Consider the following 18,820-nt stretch of genomic DNA (forward strand, 5'->3'; position numbering starts at 1 on the left):
CCTGGGGAGAGGAGAGAATGCTGAGCAGGTTAGGGAGCCTGCCACTGAGGAGGAGGAGAGGGACCCCGGCTGGACAGGGCCCTGGGCCCTCTCTGATCCCCTGTCCTGCCCTCTGTCCCTTCTCAGCCTCAAGGAGTGTCAGCTGGAGCCTCTGAGCCTCACCAGCCTCTTTGCCACTCTGGAGCAGTGTCCAGGGCCACTGGAAGTGCAGTAAGTGACAAGACACAGCCACAGAGGGCCCCATGTAACCAGGGTGGGGGTAGGGGCTCCTGTTTAGAAGACAGGAGTCTCTCCCGCCCCTCCCTGCCAGGCCCGCTAGCCCTCGCCCATGGAGGATCTCCGGCCTGTTGGTAGGAGACTGGTTGTCCTCAGTAGCCCCCAGCCTCGGACACCACCTCTCCCACCGGAACCTGCCATGCAGGACCTTCCACTCCCCACCACTCACCCCAGGACACCGGGGAGCCCTGTCTGTCCCCACCCAGGCACCCATGTGGGCCTGCCTATGTGGCTGGAGGTTGTCACCTCTAAAAGCCCTTCCTTGGAGTTCCACACCCCCAGGACCACCTTCACCCGAACACCTGGGTCTGTGACCAGGGACTGGACTTGCAACCAGGAATCTTGACTGAGCCACCTACAAGCTGGTGACTTTAGGCAAATGACTTTAACTCCCCGGCCTCAGCTTCCTCACCTGCAAAGCCCATGGTCAGCCTGTCCTTCGGTTGTCCTCGTTGTCCTTGTATTACAATAATTACCTTAAAGGGTCTAGACAAGCTGCCTGGCTTGCACAGCCCCCTTCTCTGATCAAATCCAGGTTGTCGCTTGTCCACGCCCCCTTCTCCTCCACGCCCCCTTCTCCTCCACGCCCCCTTCTCCTCCACGCCCCCTTCTCCTCCACGCCCCCTTCTCCTCCACGCCCCCTTCTCCTCCACGCCCCCTTCTCCTCCACGCCCCCTTCTCCTCCACGCCCCCTTCTCCTCCACGCCCCCTTCTCCTCCACGCCCCCTTCTCCTCCACGCCCCCTTCTCCTCCACGCCCCCTTCTCCTCCACGCCCCCTTCTCCTCCACGCCCCCTTCTCCGCCACGCCCCCTTCTCCGCCACGCCCCCTTCTCCGCCACGCCCCCTTCTCCGCCACGCCCCCTTCTCCGCCACGCCCCCTTCTCCGCCACGCCCCCTTCTCGCCACATTTATTTGCATATTCAGTTTTTACCTACTTAAGTATCCAGTAACTGAAATGCTCGGGACCAGCAGTGTCTGAGATTTGGGACTTAGTTTCAGATTTGGGATATTTATGCATATACATAGTGAGATGTCTTGGGGATGAGACCCAAGTCTAAACGGAGGTTCATTTCCGTTTCCTATACACCTTATGCGCGTGCCCTGAAGGTAATTTCAGACATTTTTAGTGGGCCTCTGCTTCTGACTGCAACCCCTCACCTGAGGTCAGATGTGGAATCGTCTACCCGTGGCATCATGTCAGCTGGCACTCAAAAAGTTTCCAATTTTGGAGCATTCTTGATTTCGGATTTTTGGATTTGGGGTGTTCACCTACATTTATAGTCCGGGGCCAGGACTTTCTGCTTGCGTCTTGCTTTTGGTTTCATCTTAAATGCCCTCCCAGCCTTTCCAACAAGGTAATCCATGTTGACTTCCTGGCCCGTGTCCTTTCCAGAACTTTCTCCGTGTTCAGACACATACAGATACTGAGGCAGGGGGTTACTTCATTTGTCAGTCAGGGATCTTACCATGCAGGAAAGATCCTTCTGCAACGCCCAATTGTTTGACATAGTTTTCCCTGAAGATCAAGATCTGTGGATCAGATTTGATTCTATTTGTTTGATTGATTTTTTATTTTTCCTGTACCGCAGATGGAGCCCCGGGCCTAGTGCATGCTAGGCAAGTGCTCCACCACCGAGCCACATCCCCAGCCACCAGCTCATTTTTTAACAAGTTATTTTAGGACAGTTTCAGATTTTTTTGGTGGGGGAGGGGTGGTACCAGGGATTGATCTCAGGGGCACTCACCACTGAGCCACATCCCCAGCCCTTGTTTGTATTTTACTTAGAGATAGGGTCTCACTGAGTTGCTGAGTGCCTTGCGAAGTTGCTGAAGCTGGCTTTGAACTCGCCATCCTCCTGCCTCAGCCTTCCAAACTGTTGGGATTACGGACGTGCACCACCGCACCTGGTGCCAATTTCAGATTTGATTTACAAAAATGTTGCCACGAGAATCCCCCGCACCCGTTTCCCTTGCTGTTAACATCTCACACGACCACAGTCCACCCAACACAGTGAAGAAACCAACCTGGGCACATGACCATTAACTTGACTTCTGCTTTATTCTGAATATTCAAGTTTTTGATTTTTTTAACCAATGCTCATTCTTGCTGTGACCCAGGATTCCACTCGGGACCCCCATGTTGCATTTAGACACCAAGCTCCTCGGCCTTCTCTGGCCTCCAGCAGTTTCCTGTTCTGTCTGTGTCTTTCCTGCTCTTGGTGGTTCTGAGGAGGACTGGTCAGTTGCTGTGGGAAATGACGTTTGGTTGGAGTTTCTCCGTTTTTCTCTTAGCTAACCTGGGCTTAGGGGAAGAACATCACAGAGGCAAAATGCCCTCTCAACACACCCTCTCGGGGCCGGTGCCCTCGACGTACCCCTGCTGATGTGGGACTTGATCACCTGGCCAAGGTTGGGTTAGATTCCCCGCTGCAAAATCACATTTTAATTTCAACAGCATTTTATTATGGAGACTTTGAAGCATCTATAGAAATGTAAAGAACACTCAGGTGGCCTCCACCTACCTCAACCCGCTCACACACTCACTCGGGGTCTGTTTTTCTCTTTTGGTACTGGGGAGTGAATCCAGGGGCGCTTAACCACTGAGCCACATCCCCAGCCCTTTGTATTGTTTTTTTGGTTTTTGTATAGAGACAGGGTCTCACTGAGTTACTTAGGGACTTGTTAAGGAGCTGAGGCTGGCTTTAAATTCACAATCCTCCTGCCTCAGCCTCCCGAGCCTCTGGGGTTACAGGCCAGCGCCAGAGCATCGTGGCTCGGCCCAGATGTCCCAATGCGCCCAGCTTATATTTTGAATCAATTCCCATTACCTTACGTACTCATCTGTGTGTATTCCAGTGTGCAGAGCTTTAACATAGCCATTATCAGACCTAAAATACTAACAGTGATTCCTTAAAAAGCATCATACATCCCATCGATACCCAGTTGCCCCCGATCGTCTCCTACGTGCTCTTCAGAGTGTTTGTGTATCCACGTCTTTGGATACTGACCCTCTGCCGTGAGGCCGTGCTGCGTGCTGCTCCAGGTCCCCCCAGAGTCTAGAGTGCATCCAGGCTGCTTCCAGGCTCTCTCGAGCAGCAACGCTGCCACACAGCATGGAGCACACTTGGAGCACTTAACTCTCAAGCACCAACTGTCTACCAGGCTCAGGACCAGGCTCTGGGGGACACAAAGATGACCTGAATGCTGCAGGCCTTGCCCAATGCCTGCCCTGAGACCACAGGGACCACAGGGGAGAAAGCAGGACCGCAAGCGGCTCCTGCCCCCTAGTAGAGGACGTAGGTGAATCCCAGGGTGCTCAGAGAGAGCAGAGACCCCGGGTGGGTGTCTGGAGGTCTCCTGAGTGCAGCGGGGCCTGTTGCAGTGTCCAGACGAGCGATGAGCAGGAAGGTGGGCTCTGACGGGCTGGCTCGCGCCTCCTCTTGCTGACCTGCCCTGCCCACTGAAGCGGCACGCTCACTACCGGGGGTGCAGCGGGCGCTCTAGGTGCCCGCAGATCGCAGCCCTGCTCGTCCATCTGGGTAGAGGGGAAAGCCCTCGGGAGTTCGTGGTGCAGCGTGCAGAGGGGATTGGGTCTGGCTCCTCCCAGTATTTCCCAGATTTCTCCAACCTTCCAGCCCCAGCACTAAGTCAAGGACCCCGTGTTGTGGGGAAGAGTCTCAAGCAGCGCTGGTTAAGCCCCATCTGCAGAGGGTCCTGGCTGGGAGGCCCTGCTCCCTGCTTCCCTGGAAGGTTCCCCTCCTCACTCAGATGCTCTTTTGCAGATTATCCTGCGAGACCCTGAGCGACCAGAGCCTGGAGACCTTGCTGCACTGCTTGCCGCGGCTCCCCCAGCTGCGCCTGTTGCAGTAAGATCCCACATTTCTGCTCCCGGGCCCCTGTCCCAAGGCCCTTCTGTTACAAAGCCGCCTCCTCTTCCTCCTCCCTCCTGCCCTGGGGGGGTCATGATTTCATCAGGCACAGCTGGGCACTCAAATCTGCTTCCAGCATCCCCCAACTCTCTGTCAACCTGAGAGCAGGGGACTTATTTGTCCCCAGGGGGTCTCAGTCTCCTCATCTGGCAAATGGGTTTTCTGTTCCCCTGCCCTTCCCCAAGGTTGGGACCCACACAAGCAGTTCCTCAAAATGCACTACCGTCCTTCTCCCGGCCACAGGAAGGTCACCTGCTCCTAAGAAGGGCCGGTACAGGTGCAAAGGCCACATATATGTCACACTCCCTTTTTTTAAAGGTCACCATCTTAGCTCCGTCACAGTGAAGCTTTAAAGCAGCCTCTCCCAAAGTATTTAAAATTTCTATTTTCTAATTTCAGCTCAGACTGGTTAGAATTTAAAAAGGATTTACTTTAAATATTCTTCAAGCAGAGGGGGAAACAGCTGCGGCTGAGATGGAAAATACAACAGGAAATTAAATCATAATATTGTTAACAGCACCATGAATACCAAGGCCGAGGGCCTGGGACGCCTAGGACGGCTCACGTCACCTCTGGGGTCTTGCTTATCGTCCACTCCTATGGGGACAGGGGAGGCATGGCAGCATCCAGAGGCCCACAGCTGCACAACAGCCGACCCACGGCCCCTCTGTGGTCCTCCCCACCTGCCTGGACAGAATGGGTCGGGAAGGGCTCCTATACTAATCATAAGGCAGGCTAAAATGAACAGGTGGGAATCCTCACTCCAGAGAGGGGCTTTTCTTTGCCTAAGTCACACAGCTTTGGTCCCAACTCCTCATCTGTCTTTGGCCAGCCCGACCCTTACCAGGGCTTACACTTTGTTTTGCTCAACCTGCGGTGTTTGTGCATCTGCTGTGAGCCAGGCACTATTTGGGGCACTGGAGACACATCAGGGAAAAAGAAAATGAGCAGGTCCTTGATTCTTGGAGCTCACCTTGTCGCACAAGGAGCCGAGCCATATGCAAATTGAAATCAAATAAGACGAATGTGGCCAGGGATAAGGTGATTTTTCTTGATGGTAAATGAGTGGACAACTGGACAGCTGAGTTAGAAGATGGCAGAGTGGCAGGGAACATATCTTAGGGGGGACCCTGAGCTGCAACCTCAGGTAGGAGAGGGAGCCTGCCTTGTGAAGAAGAGCAAGGAACTGCATTCCAGGCAGAGGGAACAGCATGTGTGAAGCCCTGAGGCATGACAGAGTCAAGCTGGAGAGCAACAAGGCGGGCAGGGAGACTCGTTGGAGAGAAAGTGGAGGAGATGGGGGTTATGGAGGACCTGGGGATGCCTCCAAGGCAAGGTGGACCTCGCACTTCTCTAAGGTGGTGGTTTGGAAGTGGAAGTGATTTTGCCCCCTCAGGAGACATTGGGCAGTGGAGGTGTTTCTGGTTGTCACAGCTAGGAGTGGCATCTAACAAGAGCTCTCACAGGAGGGTCCCCACAACAAAGAAGTATTGAGCTCAAAACATAAAGAAACTCCCCTCGAGGGCCTGAGGCTTCTCACACTGTCAAGTCTGTGTTATGGGCACAAACAGTAGTGTTACAACAGTAGTAAACACGGTGGGGGGCCAGTGTCATGCCTGCTGGGTGTAATCACACCCCCAAACACCAGAAAAGAAGATAGACCACTGTCCAGTTCTCTTTTCCAGATAAGGAAGCTGGGGCTTAGAGAGGTCAAGTAACTTATTCAAGGTCACACAGCAAATTCAAGCCTGCTGGCCTCCCAGGCCCGTTGTCCCTCTCGAGTCCCTTCCCCATGGCTCTGCACAGCCCTCCCCCCACTGCCCCCTTTTCCTGCCCTCTGACCTATCCAGGTTTCTCGTCCATGATCTCGCTTCTGTTCCTTTGCTTCTCAGGCTGAGCCCGACGGGGCTGTCCCCAAGAAGCCCCTTGCTGCTGGCCGACGTCTTCAGCCTGTGCCCACGGGTTCAGAAGGTGGACCTCAGGTGGGCATTGTCCTGGAACGACCAGGCTAGGCTCAGAGGGTTGGGCCTGGAGACTGTGGGTACAAGGGACAGGACGAAGGCAGTGGGACCCCGTCACAGGCTGCGCCTCTGAGGAGGGATGCCTGTCCCCTGGGAGCACCCTGTGGCCGTGGGTGGCTGAGCCGGGTGCTGTTTGCTCCAGGTCCCTGACTCACGCCACCCTGCACTTCAGACCTAGCGAGGACAAGGAAGGCGTGTGCTGTGGGTAAGTGCCCCTAACCGTGTTCCAGACCGGGGGGCTTTGGGGACAGTAGACTGGCCTCTTGCGTGGTCAGACAAAGTACAGACCGGAAGGACCCTGCAGGGAGACTCGCTGCGCCCGACATGAAGAAGTGGAGGTCCAGAGAGAGCTGAGAGCCTGCAAAGGGAGGCAAGGGGTCTGCGCCTGCCCGGCCAGAACACAGGGGCTGGCGCTGCGGGGGGCGTCACCACCTGCTGCCCAGCTGCCCAAGCCTGGCTCCACCGAGGCCTGGCACCTGGGCGAGCCCTCAGTTCCCGGCCCTCCGATTCTGAGCCACCGTGCTGCGGGGTTTGTGAGCCGAATGAAGCCATGCCCAAGGTGGCCGCACCCACAGACCTTAGGGTCCTTCCCCTGCTGAACCCAGCCAGGCTCGGTGGGCCCCAGGGGAGAAGGAGGAAGGTGTTGCATGAAAGCAGAACCCGGAGCAAGAGGGGACCCTCTGGCCGGGCATGGTGACACACGCCTGTAATCCCAGCTGCTCAGGAGGCTGAGGCAGGAGGATCTAGAGTTCCAAGCCAGCCTCAGCAAAAGTGAGGCACTCAGCAACTCAGTGAGACCCTGTCTCTAAATCAAATACAAAACAGGGCTGGGGACGGTGCTCAGTGGTCAAGTGCCCCTGAGTTCAATCCCCAGTACCAAAAAAAAAAAGAAAAGAGAGAGAGAGAGAGAGAGAGGGCAACCTCTGAATGCAGAGACGATGTTTCTAGAAACTATTCGATGTCACCAGCTGTCACCAGCTCTCCTGTGAGACTTGGACCCATCCCTCTGGTTGTCCATCTCTGCCACCTCTGCCAATGTGCCCATCAATGAGCTGCACAGCGGGGAAGGACAGGAAAGGGATCTGAATCAGCGTGGGCATGCCGGGAAGAGCAGATGTGGGGTAGAGTGACCAAAGATGTGTCTTCAAGGGACTGACGGGAACTTTGAGGTTTTAGAGAACAGGGGAGCGAGGGCAGGGGTGGGGACATCTATGGCTGGGATTCCCGCAGCTGGTGGAGTCGGTCCTCTTGGTCAGGCCAGCCCTGGTTGGTCACTGTCTGCAAGGTCGCTCTGGAGATGTCCTTATCACTTGAGGGACAATCCATTTCTCGTGAGATGATGGCTCCTGCTTCCAGCCTCAGTTACTGGCATGGAGGTGACCTCAGGGGGGTGGGGCACAGTATTCTGTCCACGAGGCTCTGATTTTCTGGAATCCGAGGTGACTGCAGTTCTTCTAGGTGCCCTCCAAGGCTCTGGCAAACCTTGAGAACAGTTCCGTGGCTCTTATCTCGCTGTCCTCAGTCTTAAAGGGGGTGGATAGGTCATGGGAATCTAGGGCTAGTTAACCCACGTCACGCTGCTTACAGGATCAACGTGCCCACCAGAGGGGAGCAGGGACCTGGTCCCAAGTTAATAAAGGAGACAGACACAAAACGCAGCAGAGATGCCGTTAGGGATCCCCTGGGCACCTGCCAGCGCTGACGAAGAGTCAGTGCTTTGAGCAAAAGCAGCTGCCAGTTCTCTGTTACTGAACCATTTTAAGAACCTTGCACACACTTACGCTTAGCAGCTGCCAGCTGTGGTCACAGAGCAGTAAGGGACAGGGCCAGGATGGGCACCCAGCCATCTGCGTGGGCTCCTACCTCAGTGGCAGGCAGCTTTTCTGCAGGAGGTGAGGAAGTGTAGAACCCGGGCCTGGGCGTGCGCCTCGGTGGTGGAGTCGTGCCCAGCGGGCAGGGGCCCTGGGTTTGATCTCCAGCAACACCAACCTGGGTGCCCGGTGGAGCCCGTATGGGGGGTGGGATCGGGGTGTGCTGGGTAGTTTCTGAAGATCCAAGGTGGAGCCCAGAGGCCACGCCCAGGTCTAGCCAGGATGGAGTGGTCCCAGAGCTGACTTCCTGGTCCCCTGTTGATGTCCTCCCTCACCCCCCAGGTTCCGGAGCTGCAGCCTGAGCCTGGAGCACGTGGAGCCCCTGTGCTGTTTGCTGAGCAAGTGTGACAACCTCAGCCAACTGGAGTGAGTCAGGGGAGGGGCGGGACTCGTGCCTGGGTGGGGCTGGGGTGCTGGCGCGTGTGGGCATGACTCCCACGGGCCACCTACACCTTCGGATCCACTGTCAGGAGAGGCGTAAGATTCCCGGGACATCCCTAAACCGTCCCTGGGCCATTTTCTCTCTCCCATCCCCGGTCCCCACGTGGCAGAACCAACTTCTGGGAGCCCTTCAGAAAGGGCTGAAGGACCTGGGCCCCGAGGCTGCCCCTGTTACCCAGCTGGTGACATTGATCCAGAAACTGTGGCTCAAACCACAGATGGCTCCAGGACAGGGAATGGGAACCTGTCCCATGGTTTCCCGTGTGACCCAACCAGAGGGGCAGGCCCCAACCTTTCTCTGATCCCTGAATGTATCATGGCTCCGACACAGGCCAGGGGTCGGGTGAAAGTGAACTGGCTTTTCTCCAACTCCTGAGAGCCTCCTGGACCCGCAGGCCTGGGGCGCCCCCAGATACTGAGGGGCACCTGGGGCGGGCCTGCTGGGGAGCCGGGGAGGGCGGGGCGGGCAGTGTGGGGGTGCTGGTCGATCCCGGGTGAGGGTGACGGTGGTGATATTGCGGGTGTGGTGCCACGGATGGCGTGGTGACATTGAGTAGCAGTGACAGTAGACACGGTGGCCACGGGGACCACCACCCACCCCTGTGACCGACCCCTTGCAGTCTCGCAGAGAACCTGCTGGGTGACGATGGGCTCAGATGGCTTCTGGAACACCTGCCCCAGGTGCCCATCTCGGGGTCGCTCGAGTAAGTGGGGAGCAGGCTCAGGACAAGGGAGAGGGAGGCTCCCGGGCCAGAGCATGGCCGCGTCCCTAGAGGGCATCACTGGGGAACCCGGGGACGGAGGGAAGGGGCATTTCTGGGGGACACAGATTTGGAGATGTCCCTGCAGGAGGAGGAGGGTCCCCAGGAAGCCATCCACACTCTTGCCCCACCTCCACCAGGCTCTGACCTGTTGCTAGGCAACAGAGCTTTGCGCCCTGGTCCTCCCTGTCCCTGTCCTGGCGGGTGGGGCTGCCCGTGGGGTCTTTCACTGCCCTGTGCAGGCCACAGGGGCAGTGGCGGGGTGCAGCTCCCAGGGACCCGGGGCCTGGTGCCGTTCTTCCTGGGCGTGGAAGTGTCCCTCCTGGTCCTCTCGCCCCAGCGCCCCGGCCTGGACACTCAGCCTCTTCTGCAGTGACAGCTGGGGGGTGAGGGGCTGGCAGGCGCCATCCTGAGCCTCCTTTCCCCCCTAGCCTGAGCCTCAACGGCATCTCGCGGGAAGGCGTGTGGCAGCTGCTGGAGACCCTGCCCTCCCGCCCGCGGGTCCGGGAGGCCTCCGTGAAGTAAGGCGACAGGACGCAGCACCCCGAGCTCGGCAGCCCCTCGGGCCTCTGCCGCTCTCTGCTCAGGGGATCACAGCTTCCAGCCCCTGACTCCGGTGCCACGGGGATCGGGGCTCGTGGGGACGGGGAAGGCCCGGTCCATCCTGAGGATGACCATCTCCTCCAGTTGGCCAGGGTCCTTCCACCTGTGGCTTCTCCACCTTGTCCCTGTGGGTGTCCCCTTCCCTCTCTGAGTCCCCTGGGCACCCTGTGCCACGTGCTTCCTGTCCTCTCTCCCTGCAGCCTGGGCTCCGCGCAGGATTTCTGGATTCACTTCTCCAAGCCGGGGGAGACCCCGCGGACCACACTTAGGTAACCCCGGGGGCAGTGCCGTGGGGTCTGGCCGGTGGTGGCCTCCAAGCCTCCTCCACTGAGCCCTCTCCTCCTCAGTCTGCCTCAAGCTCTCTGCCTGGGCTTGGTCCCCACATCTGCCACGGACTCCCCACACCTCCAGTCTGAACTCTATATTGGGGCAATGGGGAGCCACTGAGGAGTCTAGAGCAGTAGAGTGGCATGGCCGGGTGTGTGTGTGTGTGTGTGTGTGTGTGTGTGAGAAAGAGAGAGAGAGAAGACCCCCCTAGCACTGTGGGTGAATGGGTTGGAGGAGGCCTGGCCAGAGGCAAGAGGACCCATTTGGAAGCTGTGTTTATAGCTGAAGTGAGACATATAGAGGAACTGGTCCAAGGACATGATGGTGAGGCTGAGAGAGACAGAGCCCAGGGCCCTCAGGGGATGATGATGATGATGATGATGATGATAGCCGATACATCTCCCCAGCCAGCCAGGCCTTTCCGAACACTTTATACACATTAACTCATTTAATACAATAACCCTGAGGGGTAGGTTGTCCTCCAATCCCTTATTGTACAGATGAGGAATTAAAACACAGAGAGGTTCAGTAACCTGTCCAGGCTCACACAGCTGGGAAGTGACCAGATTTGGATTTATTCTCAGATGTTTCCAGAATCTTGACCCCAGAAACCTCAAGACTGACAGTTAGGGTGTGGCTCCGTGGCCCAAGTATGACCCAAAGGCCCTGCCTCATCTTGTTCCTCAATCTGAGCACCTCCCACCATGCCCTCCTCCACAGCACCCCACATACTCACACACACTCACACTCAGTCACACACACTCACACTCACACACACACTCTCACGCATACTCACACACATACACTCACACTCACACGCACACACTCACACACACATACACTCACATCCACACACACTCACACACACTGCGGCCTCAGGGCCTTTGCTCTGTGGGTGTGCACACCCGACCTCTGCTCACCTGGGCCTGCAGCCTGCAGCCTCTTCCCTGCTGCTTCTGAGAGATGCCCCTAAAGTCCAGCCCAGAGGCCGGGCCCTCCTGGAAGCCCCCGAGCAATAGCCAGTGGCCCTGTCCCCCCGAGGGGGCGGCCCTGTGCTGCTCCTTTTCAGCTGAGGGTCTGGTGAGTGGCCGCCTGTGCAGGAGGATCCCGCCTGGCCTGCCTCCTCTCCCTGGCCTCTGATGAGCCGGAGGGCAGGGCCACGCTGGGCTGGACGGAAGCGGCTGCTCCTGGCCTCTGCAGCGGGGGAGGCCCTGCCTGTACCCACGCTGTGGGGATTGGGGGGCAGTGCACGTGAGGCCGGTCCCTGGGCACCCGGAGGCCTGCCCAGTGCCTGGCCGGAGCCAGGGTCCCCCAAGTGACTCACTTTAACACTGCTGGGGGGAGGGGTCCTCCATCAGAGACAGGCAGCACCCAAAGCTGACGCCGTCCCTAGCCCTCCGCAGGCTGGCCCAGGCCCTTGGCCTCCGTGGGGCTCCCCTGTGGGGTCCCTGGAGGACTGGGGGGAAGCAGAGCCACGCCCCACGCCCACCAGGCCTTGCCCTACCCTCTGCCCCAGACTCAGCGAGTGCAGCTTTGGGCCCGAGCATGTGCCCAGACTGGCCACCAGCCTGAGCCAGGCCCTCCAGCTGACAGAGATCACGTGAGTGACCAGGCCAGCCCCTGGGACAGCTATGAGGTGGGGCGCCCGGCCAGAGCCACGCCAGTGACCACCCTCTGTCCCCAGGCTGACCCGGTGCGGCTTGGGCCTGGAGCAGCTGGCCCTCCTTCTGAGCCTGATGAGGCCCCCCGCAGGGCCACTCTGCCTCAGGTACCTCCCGCCCTCCCCAGGGGCCCAGGACCATGGCCCTGGCCCTGTCCCACACCCACACCCTGCACTGGACCCATCTGTCCCAGAGTCGCCCCTGGGCACACAGAGAAGCTGTCCCTCCCCAGGGTGGGGCTCATGCTTTGGGGTTTAAGAAATGAAAGTCCCAAAGGACTCCCAACCAAGGGTTAAAATCAGTACGCTTATAGAGCCACATCGTTTAAAGACACCCAGGGGCTGGGCGTGGCTCAGTGGCAGAGCGCTCCCCTCGCATGTGTGAGGCGCTGGGTTCGATCCCCAGCACCACGTAAAGATAAATAAGTAACATAAAGGTATTGTGCCCATCTACAACTAGAAAAGTGTTTTTTAAAAAATCCGAAAAATAACATACCAAAAAGCAAAGAGGTTTTGTTTTTGTTTTTGAGGTACTAGGAATTAAACCCAGGGGCTCACACCTGCTAGGCAGGTGCTCTACCACTGAGCCACGTCCCAGCCCTTTTTAATATTTTATTTAAATATAAATATTAAAGGGTCTTGCTGAGTTGCTTAGGGCCTTGCTAAGTTGTTGAGGCTGGCTTTGAACTCGGGATCCTCCTGCCTCAGCCTCCCAAGCCTTTCATTTATTTTGAGACAGGGTCTCACGAAGTTGCTGAGGCTGCCTCAAACTTCTGAGCCTCCTGTCTCAGCCTCCCCAAGTAGCTGGATTATAGCTATGTACCATTGTACCTGGTTAGAGAAAATAATTTTTAAGAACTTTTATCCTGTTACCTAGGTGAAACAATTGTTGATATTTTTCCATATTCAGTTCATATTCTTATTTTTTGATTCAAGTATTTTAAAATATAGACTTCATAAACTATCCTTCCTAAATATTTCACCACAAATCTCTAAGAAGTAAGGACGTTTTCTACACAATCACAGTTCAATCAGGACACCTAAGAAACTCAGTAGCGATTCCTGGTCTAATCTGAAATCGCCCCCATTGTCCCCCAACGAGACAGCTGGTTGTTGGATTCAGGACCCATACAAGGTCCACATTTGCATGGGGGCAGCTGACTTCTGGTTTTTCAGTTGTGGCCTCTGTGCTGCAGACTGCCACCCTCTAGCTCTGTCTGGTCGCCTTCTCCTGATGCCATGGAGATGGTCCCCCTAACCCCCGACCATCCTGTCAGCTAGAAGTTAGATGAAAGGCTCCAGAGATGAGCTCACGTCTCTGACTTCATGGACAGCATGGTCATCGCAGCCCATGACAGGACATGGGAGATCCAGCTGTCCCCAGACCACATTTTTTAAAAAGTGTAATAAAATATACATCACAAAATCTGCCTTTTTTACCACCCCCCTCCCCCCAGCAGTACTGGGGCTTGAACTTGGGGCTTCATGCATATTAGGCAAACCCTCTGCTACTGAGCCACAACTCCAGTCCCAAACGTACCATCGCAACCATTTTTAAGTGGACAGTCCAGTAATGTCAAGTGCATTGGGCAGTTGATCTCCAGAATTCTTTTCATTTTGCAAAACTGAAACCCTGTACCCAATAAATAATAAACAATTCCTGCTTACATTTCCCCCAGCCCCGGAAGCCTCCATTCTGTTTTCTGTCTATGCATACGACTACTAGAGGGACCTCTGCTAAGTGGAATCAGACCATATTTGACCTTTTGTCCCTGGCTTACTTCAGATAGCATAATGTGCTCAAGGTTCTGCCTTGGGGTAGCCTGTGTCAGAACTCCTTCCTTTTTTAAGGCTGAATACTATTCCACTGTACGGATAGACCACAATTTGTTCATACATTCATCTACCGAGGGACCTTAGGTTGCTTCTACCTATTAGCCTTATAAATGATGGTGTTATGAACATGTATTCAAAAATGTCTTCATGTCCCTCTTTTCAATCCTTTTGGGCATACACTTGGAATTTTTGGATCTCCCAAAATAACATTTTAAAATAAAACTTTTCTAAGCCTAAAAATAATATGTACTCGTTGTAGAAATTTGTGGAAAATCCAAAAGAGCATAAAGAAGAAAATAGTGTTTTTTTTAAATGTAACATAACTATAAAGGAAGAATATTTTAAATCACTCTCTTTTCCCTGCTTCTAAATTAATGCACATTGCAAAAAAGTTTATAAAATATAGCCGGAAGTGGAGGTGCACACCTGTAATCCTAGTGACTTGGGAGGCTGAGGCAGGAAGATCTCAAATTTGAGGCCAGCCTCAACATCTTAGTGGGTTGCTCGAAATAAAAATGAAGAGGGCAGGGGCTGGGGGTGTTGGGGATGTAGCTTAGTAGTGGAGCCCCAGGGTTCAGTCCCCTGTACTGAAAAAAAATCATAAAATATAGAAAACTAAAGATAATAAAATTCGACCAAATGAACAAATATTTAATGTATTTTCCTCATATCCCCATCTCTCTCTTTCTGTGTATTTTTTCCTCTTTAAATGCAAAGTTAGGGTCACAGCGTGGTTTTCCTGTCTTTGTCATGTTAACATTATATGGATCTTTTTTTAAAAAAATAACATATTTGGTTGGCATTGCTGCAGAATGATTGCTGGCACCAGGGTGATGTTTATTTCCGTTTTATGCTTCTGCCTAATTGTATAATTTTATAGTTTTAAAATAAGTCCCCCAACTAAAAAGCCTCCTCCCCCTCCTGGTCCCCCTCCCCCACCCAGAGTGCAGATTAGCTGCTGCTTGCCCTGGGGGACCTTATCTGAGTGTCCCCCTCTGTGACAGGGTGGAGGAGCCGTGGGTGGGCAGAGCCGGGGTGCCCGCCCTGCTGGAAGCCTGTGCCCAGGCCTCGGGCAACGTCACTGAAATAAGGTGAGTCTGGGGAGGAGTCCCCTTGGTTTCTTCTTCTCTCCGTGACCCTTGGGACCCTCTTTTGACCAACCGTCGTGGAGACATTGATTTCTTTGAGACACTGATCTGGGTGGGGTATAGCTGGGTCACGGGCAAGTTCTCTGTGTCCCCCGAGATTGCAAGGGGGTTCCAGTGACCTCCATGAGGGCCACACCCTCTGCTGGGATTGTGCGAAAGTCAAGCCACAGGGTCAGACGCAGGAAAGAAGGAGGCGGGCAGGCGTGGCTGGGAGCCCAGACTGGTCACTGGAAGCAGCCCTGGGTGTTGCTCTGTGACCAGAGATAACAGAGGGACGCGTGGCGGCAGAGAGCAAGGGCTTCGGTCCTGTGTCCTCGGATCCCAGCTGGGTGTCCACTGCTCTGAGCCTGTTCTGTGACTCTGTGGCCCCAACCTCCCACTCCAAAAAGTGGGGTCTCGTGGCACCTGCCGCCTGGGAGGCCTGACCTAATATTCAGGCAAAGCCCGTGAGCTCAAGGGTACAGATGCCACCTGCAGATAGGTCCCCTGCCCCATCCTTCTACCTCGCTGTGGCCCCTGACCTTTCTTGGAAAATTCTGGAACCTCCCTGGATACCTGAAAAGGCTCTCGTCGTGGTCTGAAAAGCCTCTATCAGTCACTTAAAATCGCTGTGAAGGCTTCGCTCTCCGTGTCTGGGACTCAGGGCAGGAACTGCTTTCTGACCCCCATCTGGGTCCTGGCTGGAAGGAGGCGACCCAGGCAGGGGGTCCAGGGCTCTGGGGAGGCCTGGCAGCCCCCGGCCCCGGCTCAGCCTCCCGGGGAAGCTGCCACCAGCCTCACCCTGGCTCCTCGTGCCCCCGGCAGCATCTCTGAGACCCAGCAGCGGCTCTGTGTCCAGCTGGACTTCCCTCGTCAGGAAGAGAACCCAGAGGCTGTGGCCTTCAGGTGGGACCCAGCGCCTGGGGCCCCGGGGAGTAGGTGGTGGCGGGGAGCGGGTGCACGGCTGTCCCGACCAAGATTCCTCGTGGCTGGGCTCAGAGCCCTCTGACGTCCCGTCTTTGCCCAGCCCCCGAAGCCTCCTGCCTGTGTTCCCCGTCTGCACCCCAAACCTGTTCCCAGCTGCAGGCACCTCCATCGGCCCTGAGTTCCTCGAACACCACTGTGCTCTCTTGGACCTCAGGGTCTTTGCACAGACTGTTTCCTGAGGCTCCCAGGTCCCCAAGAGCGTCAAGTTCTCCCATTACCTACTCTCAGAGACCTAGAGCCACAGCACATTTTTGATAATTAAAACGTCACCATTTTTGAGTGGATGCGGCCCCACATGGATACATTCTGGGGAATAGAGTGCGGCTGAATCTCAGCCCCCCCTGGCCTCCTTGGCCGGGCGCACTCCCTTGTTCAGTGAGCAACCTGCACAGCCATACCAGCGGGTGCACCTGGACCCCGCCTCCCAGCACTGTGCATAACTGGACAAACTGTGCGACGTTCCCCTCTGCCATGCGCTCCGTGAAGAAGGAGGCTGAATCCTCCATCTGGAGCAGGTGTTCATTTCCTACCACCTCTCCGTCTGCCTCCAGTTTGGCTCACTGTGACCTGGGGACCCATCACAGCCTTCTTGTCGCACGGCTGATGGAGACATGTGCCAGGCTGCGGCTGCTCAGGTGGGTACCCAGCAACGCAGGTCGAGGCCTGAGGTCTTGGTTGAGCCGGGACCTGCCCCAGGCCATCGGTGACACTGGCCTTCTGGCTCCTCTTTGCCAGAGGGACTCGTACAGGGAGAGCCCGGGGCGGCACAGGGAGCTCGGGTGGTCCTTCCCCTCTCCTGGCCTCCCCTTCTGCGTGGAGGACCCCGAGATGCGTCCAGCCTGCAGTCCTCTAGCATGTCCTCGGTCTCTTCAGCTTGTCCCAGGTTAACCTCCCTGACACCAGCGATGCCAGCGGCCTGCTGCAGCGCCTCCTGCTGGCCCTCTCGGAGCTGAGGAGCTTCCGGTGTGCAGATAAGACTCCCCCAGCCCCTGCCGCTCGGCCCCACCCAGCTCTTCCTGTCCCCCCAGCCCTGGGCCTAGGGGATTCTGTGTTCCGCCCAGTGGGCAGGTGGCACAGGGTCCTAGAGAAGATGCTGAGGGCCCAGGGTCATAGACAAGAAAGAGCTTTCTTAGTGACAGAGTTATTCCCTTCCCAAGCTCTGGTGTCATTTTTTCTTTTGAAATAATTGCAAACTAGTAAAAAGTGGCCAGACGACCCACACCTGTCATCCCAGCGGCTCAGGAGGCTGAGGCAGGAGGACGGCCAGTTCAGCCTCAGCAACTTAGTGAGGCCCTGAGCAACTTAGCCAGACCCTGTCTCTAAATAAAAAATAAAATGGTGCTGGGGATGTGGTTGAGTGGTTAGGCATCCGGGGTTCCTTTCCTAGGACCAAAAAAAAAAAAAAATGACGATGTAAATGTCTGCTTCCTCAGTCTGTCCCTTGTTGGCAAGTCTCACTGGATCAGTATGACAGTTGCAAAAGGAAGCTTTTCTAACGTTCAGTCCAACCCGTTGCCTCATGAAGAGAAGCTCTGAAGCCACAGGCCCTTGGTCCCGCCCACAGAGGCCCTCGGCCCCGCCCACAGAGGCCCTCGGCCCCGCCCACAGAGGCCCTCGGCCCCGCCCACCGAGGCCCTCGGCCCCGCCCACCGAGGCCCTCGGCCCCGCCCACGGTGGTCCTTGGACCCGCCCACGGCGGTCCGTGGCCCCGCCCACATACTGGCTGAAAATCGCAAAGCAGAGATAGACAGCAGCCCAACCATGGCGTCTTGTGAGTCGCAGTTGTGGTTAGGAGATGGCCCAGGCGCCTGCCTCCAGCTATATCTTGGCTTAATAAGTCCACATGGGACAGGTTTTTAAAGACAAGGAGGTCCCCACACCCTGTCCCCAGGAGCCACATCCCCACCTTCTGCTGCCAGCCTCAGGGGCTCCTGAGACGCAGGGCTCTGGCCTGACTTGCTGCCCCCTGATCCCCCCAAGGCTGACCTCCAGCTGCGTGAGCTCCGAGAGCCTTGTCCACCTGGCGGCTGGCCTGGGCCACTGCCACCACCTGGAGGAGCTGGAGTGAGTCTCGGGGTGGAGTGGCCAGGGAGGGGCTGGTCGCGGGAAGGCACGGGGTGGACAGGACAGTGGGGCCTTAGGTAGGTGGACAGGGGCTGCCACCTACGACTGTCCTCCTGCTGAAGTCCAGCCGTTCCGAGCGTGGCCGGGCAAGGCTGGGCACTGTGTTTTTGGTCTCAGCATTGCCGCTGACCTACAGAGTGTCACTGGTAGGCCTTGTCCCTGGTGTCCTTTCACAGCAGGGCAAGCAGTGCCGCCACGAGGACCCTAGAGCTGGAGGCCGTCTGGGATCTGCGGGAGCCTGCAGGTCGGGGGCAGAGGGGCGGCTCAGCTCCAGGCCGGGTGGCCCACCTAACTGTGTCTGTGCTTGGTCCAGCTTCTCCAACACCTGGCTCAGTGAGGAGGGCACCAGGACACTGATGGGGGCCCTGCAGGGGAAGTGCAGGCTGAGGAGACTCGAGTAAGTGGCGGTGGCGAGTAATGGGGAGCCAGAGCGAGTGGTGGGTGGGCAGGGAGAGGGAGCGTGCCTAGGAACCCTGATATCTCTTGTGGGCACACACTGGCAAGTCTCTGATGGCCCCGGGGGAGCTAAATGCTTTCCCAAGATCTTTTGATTTTTTCTGGACTCGATCATCAAGGTGATTGGTCTCAGGAAACTCAAACCAGGAGGTTATTTATTGGCTTATGTCATGGAAAATCCCAAGGCAATTGACTTCAGGCATGGCTGGATCCAGGCGCTGGCTGCTGGTCAGATCTCTCTCCCCCACCCCACTCAGCTTGCTTCTCAGGTGGGCTGTCCCACGGCTACTGGCTTATTTTCTCCCAGTTTAGTGGAAAGAGAGCACCTTTCCCCCTTATGGTCATAACAAAAGGCCTAACTGAGTCTCACTCGACTGGCTTCAGCCACACACTCACTCCT

General features: G+C 56.4%; 1 protein-coding gene across 5 annotated transcripts in view; it reads left to right on the top strand.

The window, feature by feature from the left end:
* Positions 1-18,820, top strand: part of Nlrc5 (NLR family CARD domain containing 5) — an 84,243-nt gene that overhangs the window by 56,207 nt on the left and 9,216 nt on the right. For 4 of the 5 annotated variants that reach the window (XM_027939032.2, XM_027939035.2, XM_071604671.1 and 1 more), the window contains 16 exons: positions 127-210; positions 4,060-4,143; positions 6,099-6,188; positions 6,370-6,432; positions 8,381-8,464; positions 9,160-9,243; positions 9,732-9,821; positions 10,104-10,172; positions 11,747-11,830; positions 11,915-11,998; positions 14,731-14,817; positions 15,679-15,759; positions 16,392-16,475; positions 16,714-16,803; positions 17,821-17,904; positions 18,278-18,361. In XM_027939032.2, coding sequence (XP_027794833.2) covers positions 127-210; positions 4,060-4,143; positions 6,099-6,188; positions 6,370-6,432; positions 8,381-8,464; positions 9,160-9,243; positions 9,732-9,821; positions 10,104-10,172; positions 11,747-11,830; positions 11,915-11,998; positions 14,731-14,817; positions 15,679-15,759; positions 16,392-16,475; positions 16,714-16,803; positions 17,821-17,904; positions 18,278-18,361 — 1,326 coding nt within the window. Of the gene's footprint in view, positions 1-126; positions 211-4,059; positions 4,144-6,098; positions 6,189-6,369; positions 6,433-8,380; positions 8,465-9,159; positions 9,244-9,731; positions 9,822-10,103; positions 10,173-11,746; positions 11,831-11,914; positions 11,999-14,730; positions 14,818-15,678; positions 15,760-16,391; positions 16,476-16,713; positions 16,804-17,820; positions 17,905-18,277; positions 18,375-18,820 lie in introns of all 5 variants that reach the window. The other variant, XM_027939036.2, reaches the window with a different exon arrangement.

Source organism: Marmota flaviventris, chromosome 18 (genome assembly GCF_047511675.1).
Source record: "Marmota flaviventris isolate mMarFla1 chromosome 18, mMarFla1.hap1, whole genome shotgun sequence".
NCBI classification, from domain to species: Eukaryota; Metazoa; Chordata; class Mammalia; order Rodentia; family Sciuridae; genus Marmota; species Marmota flaviventris.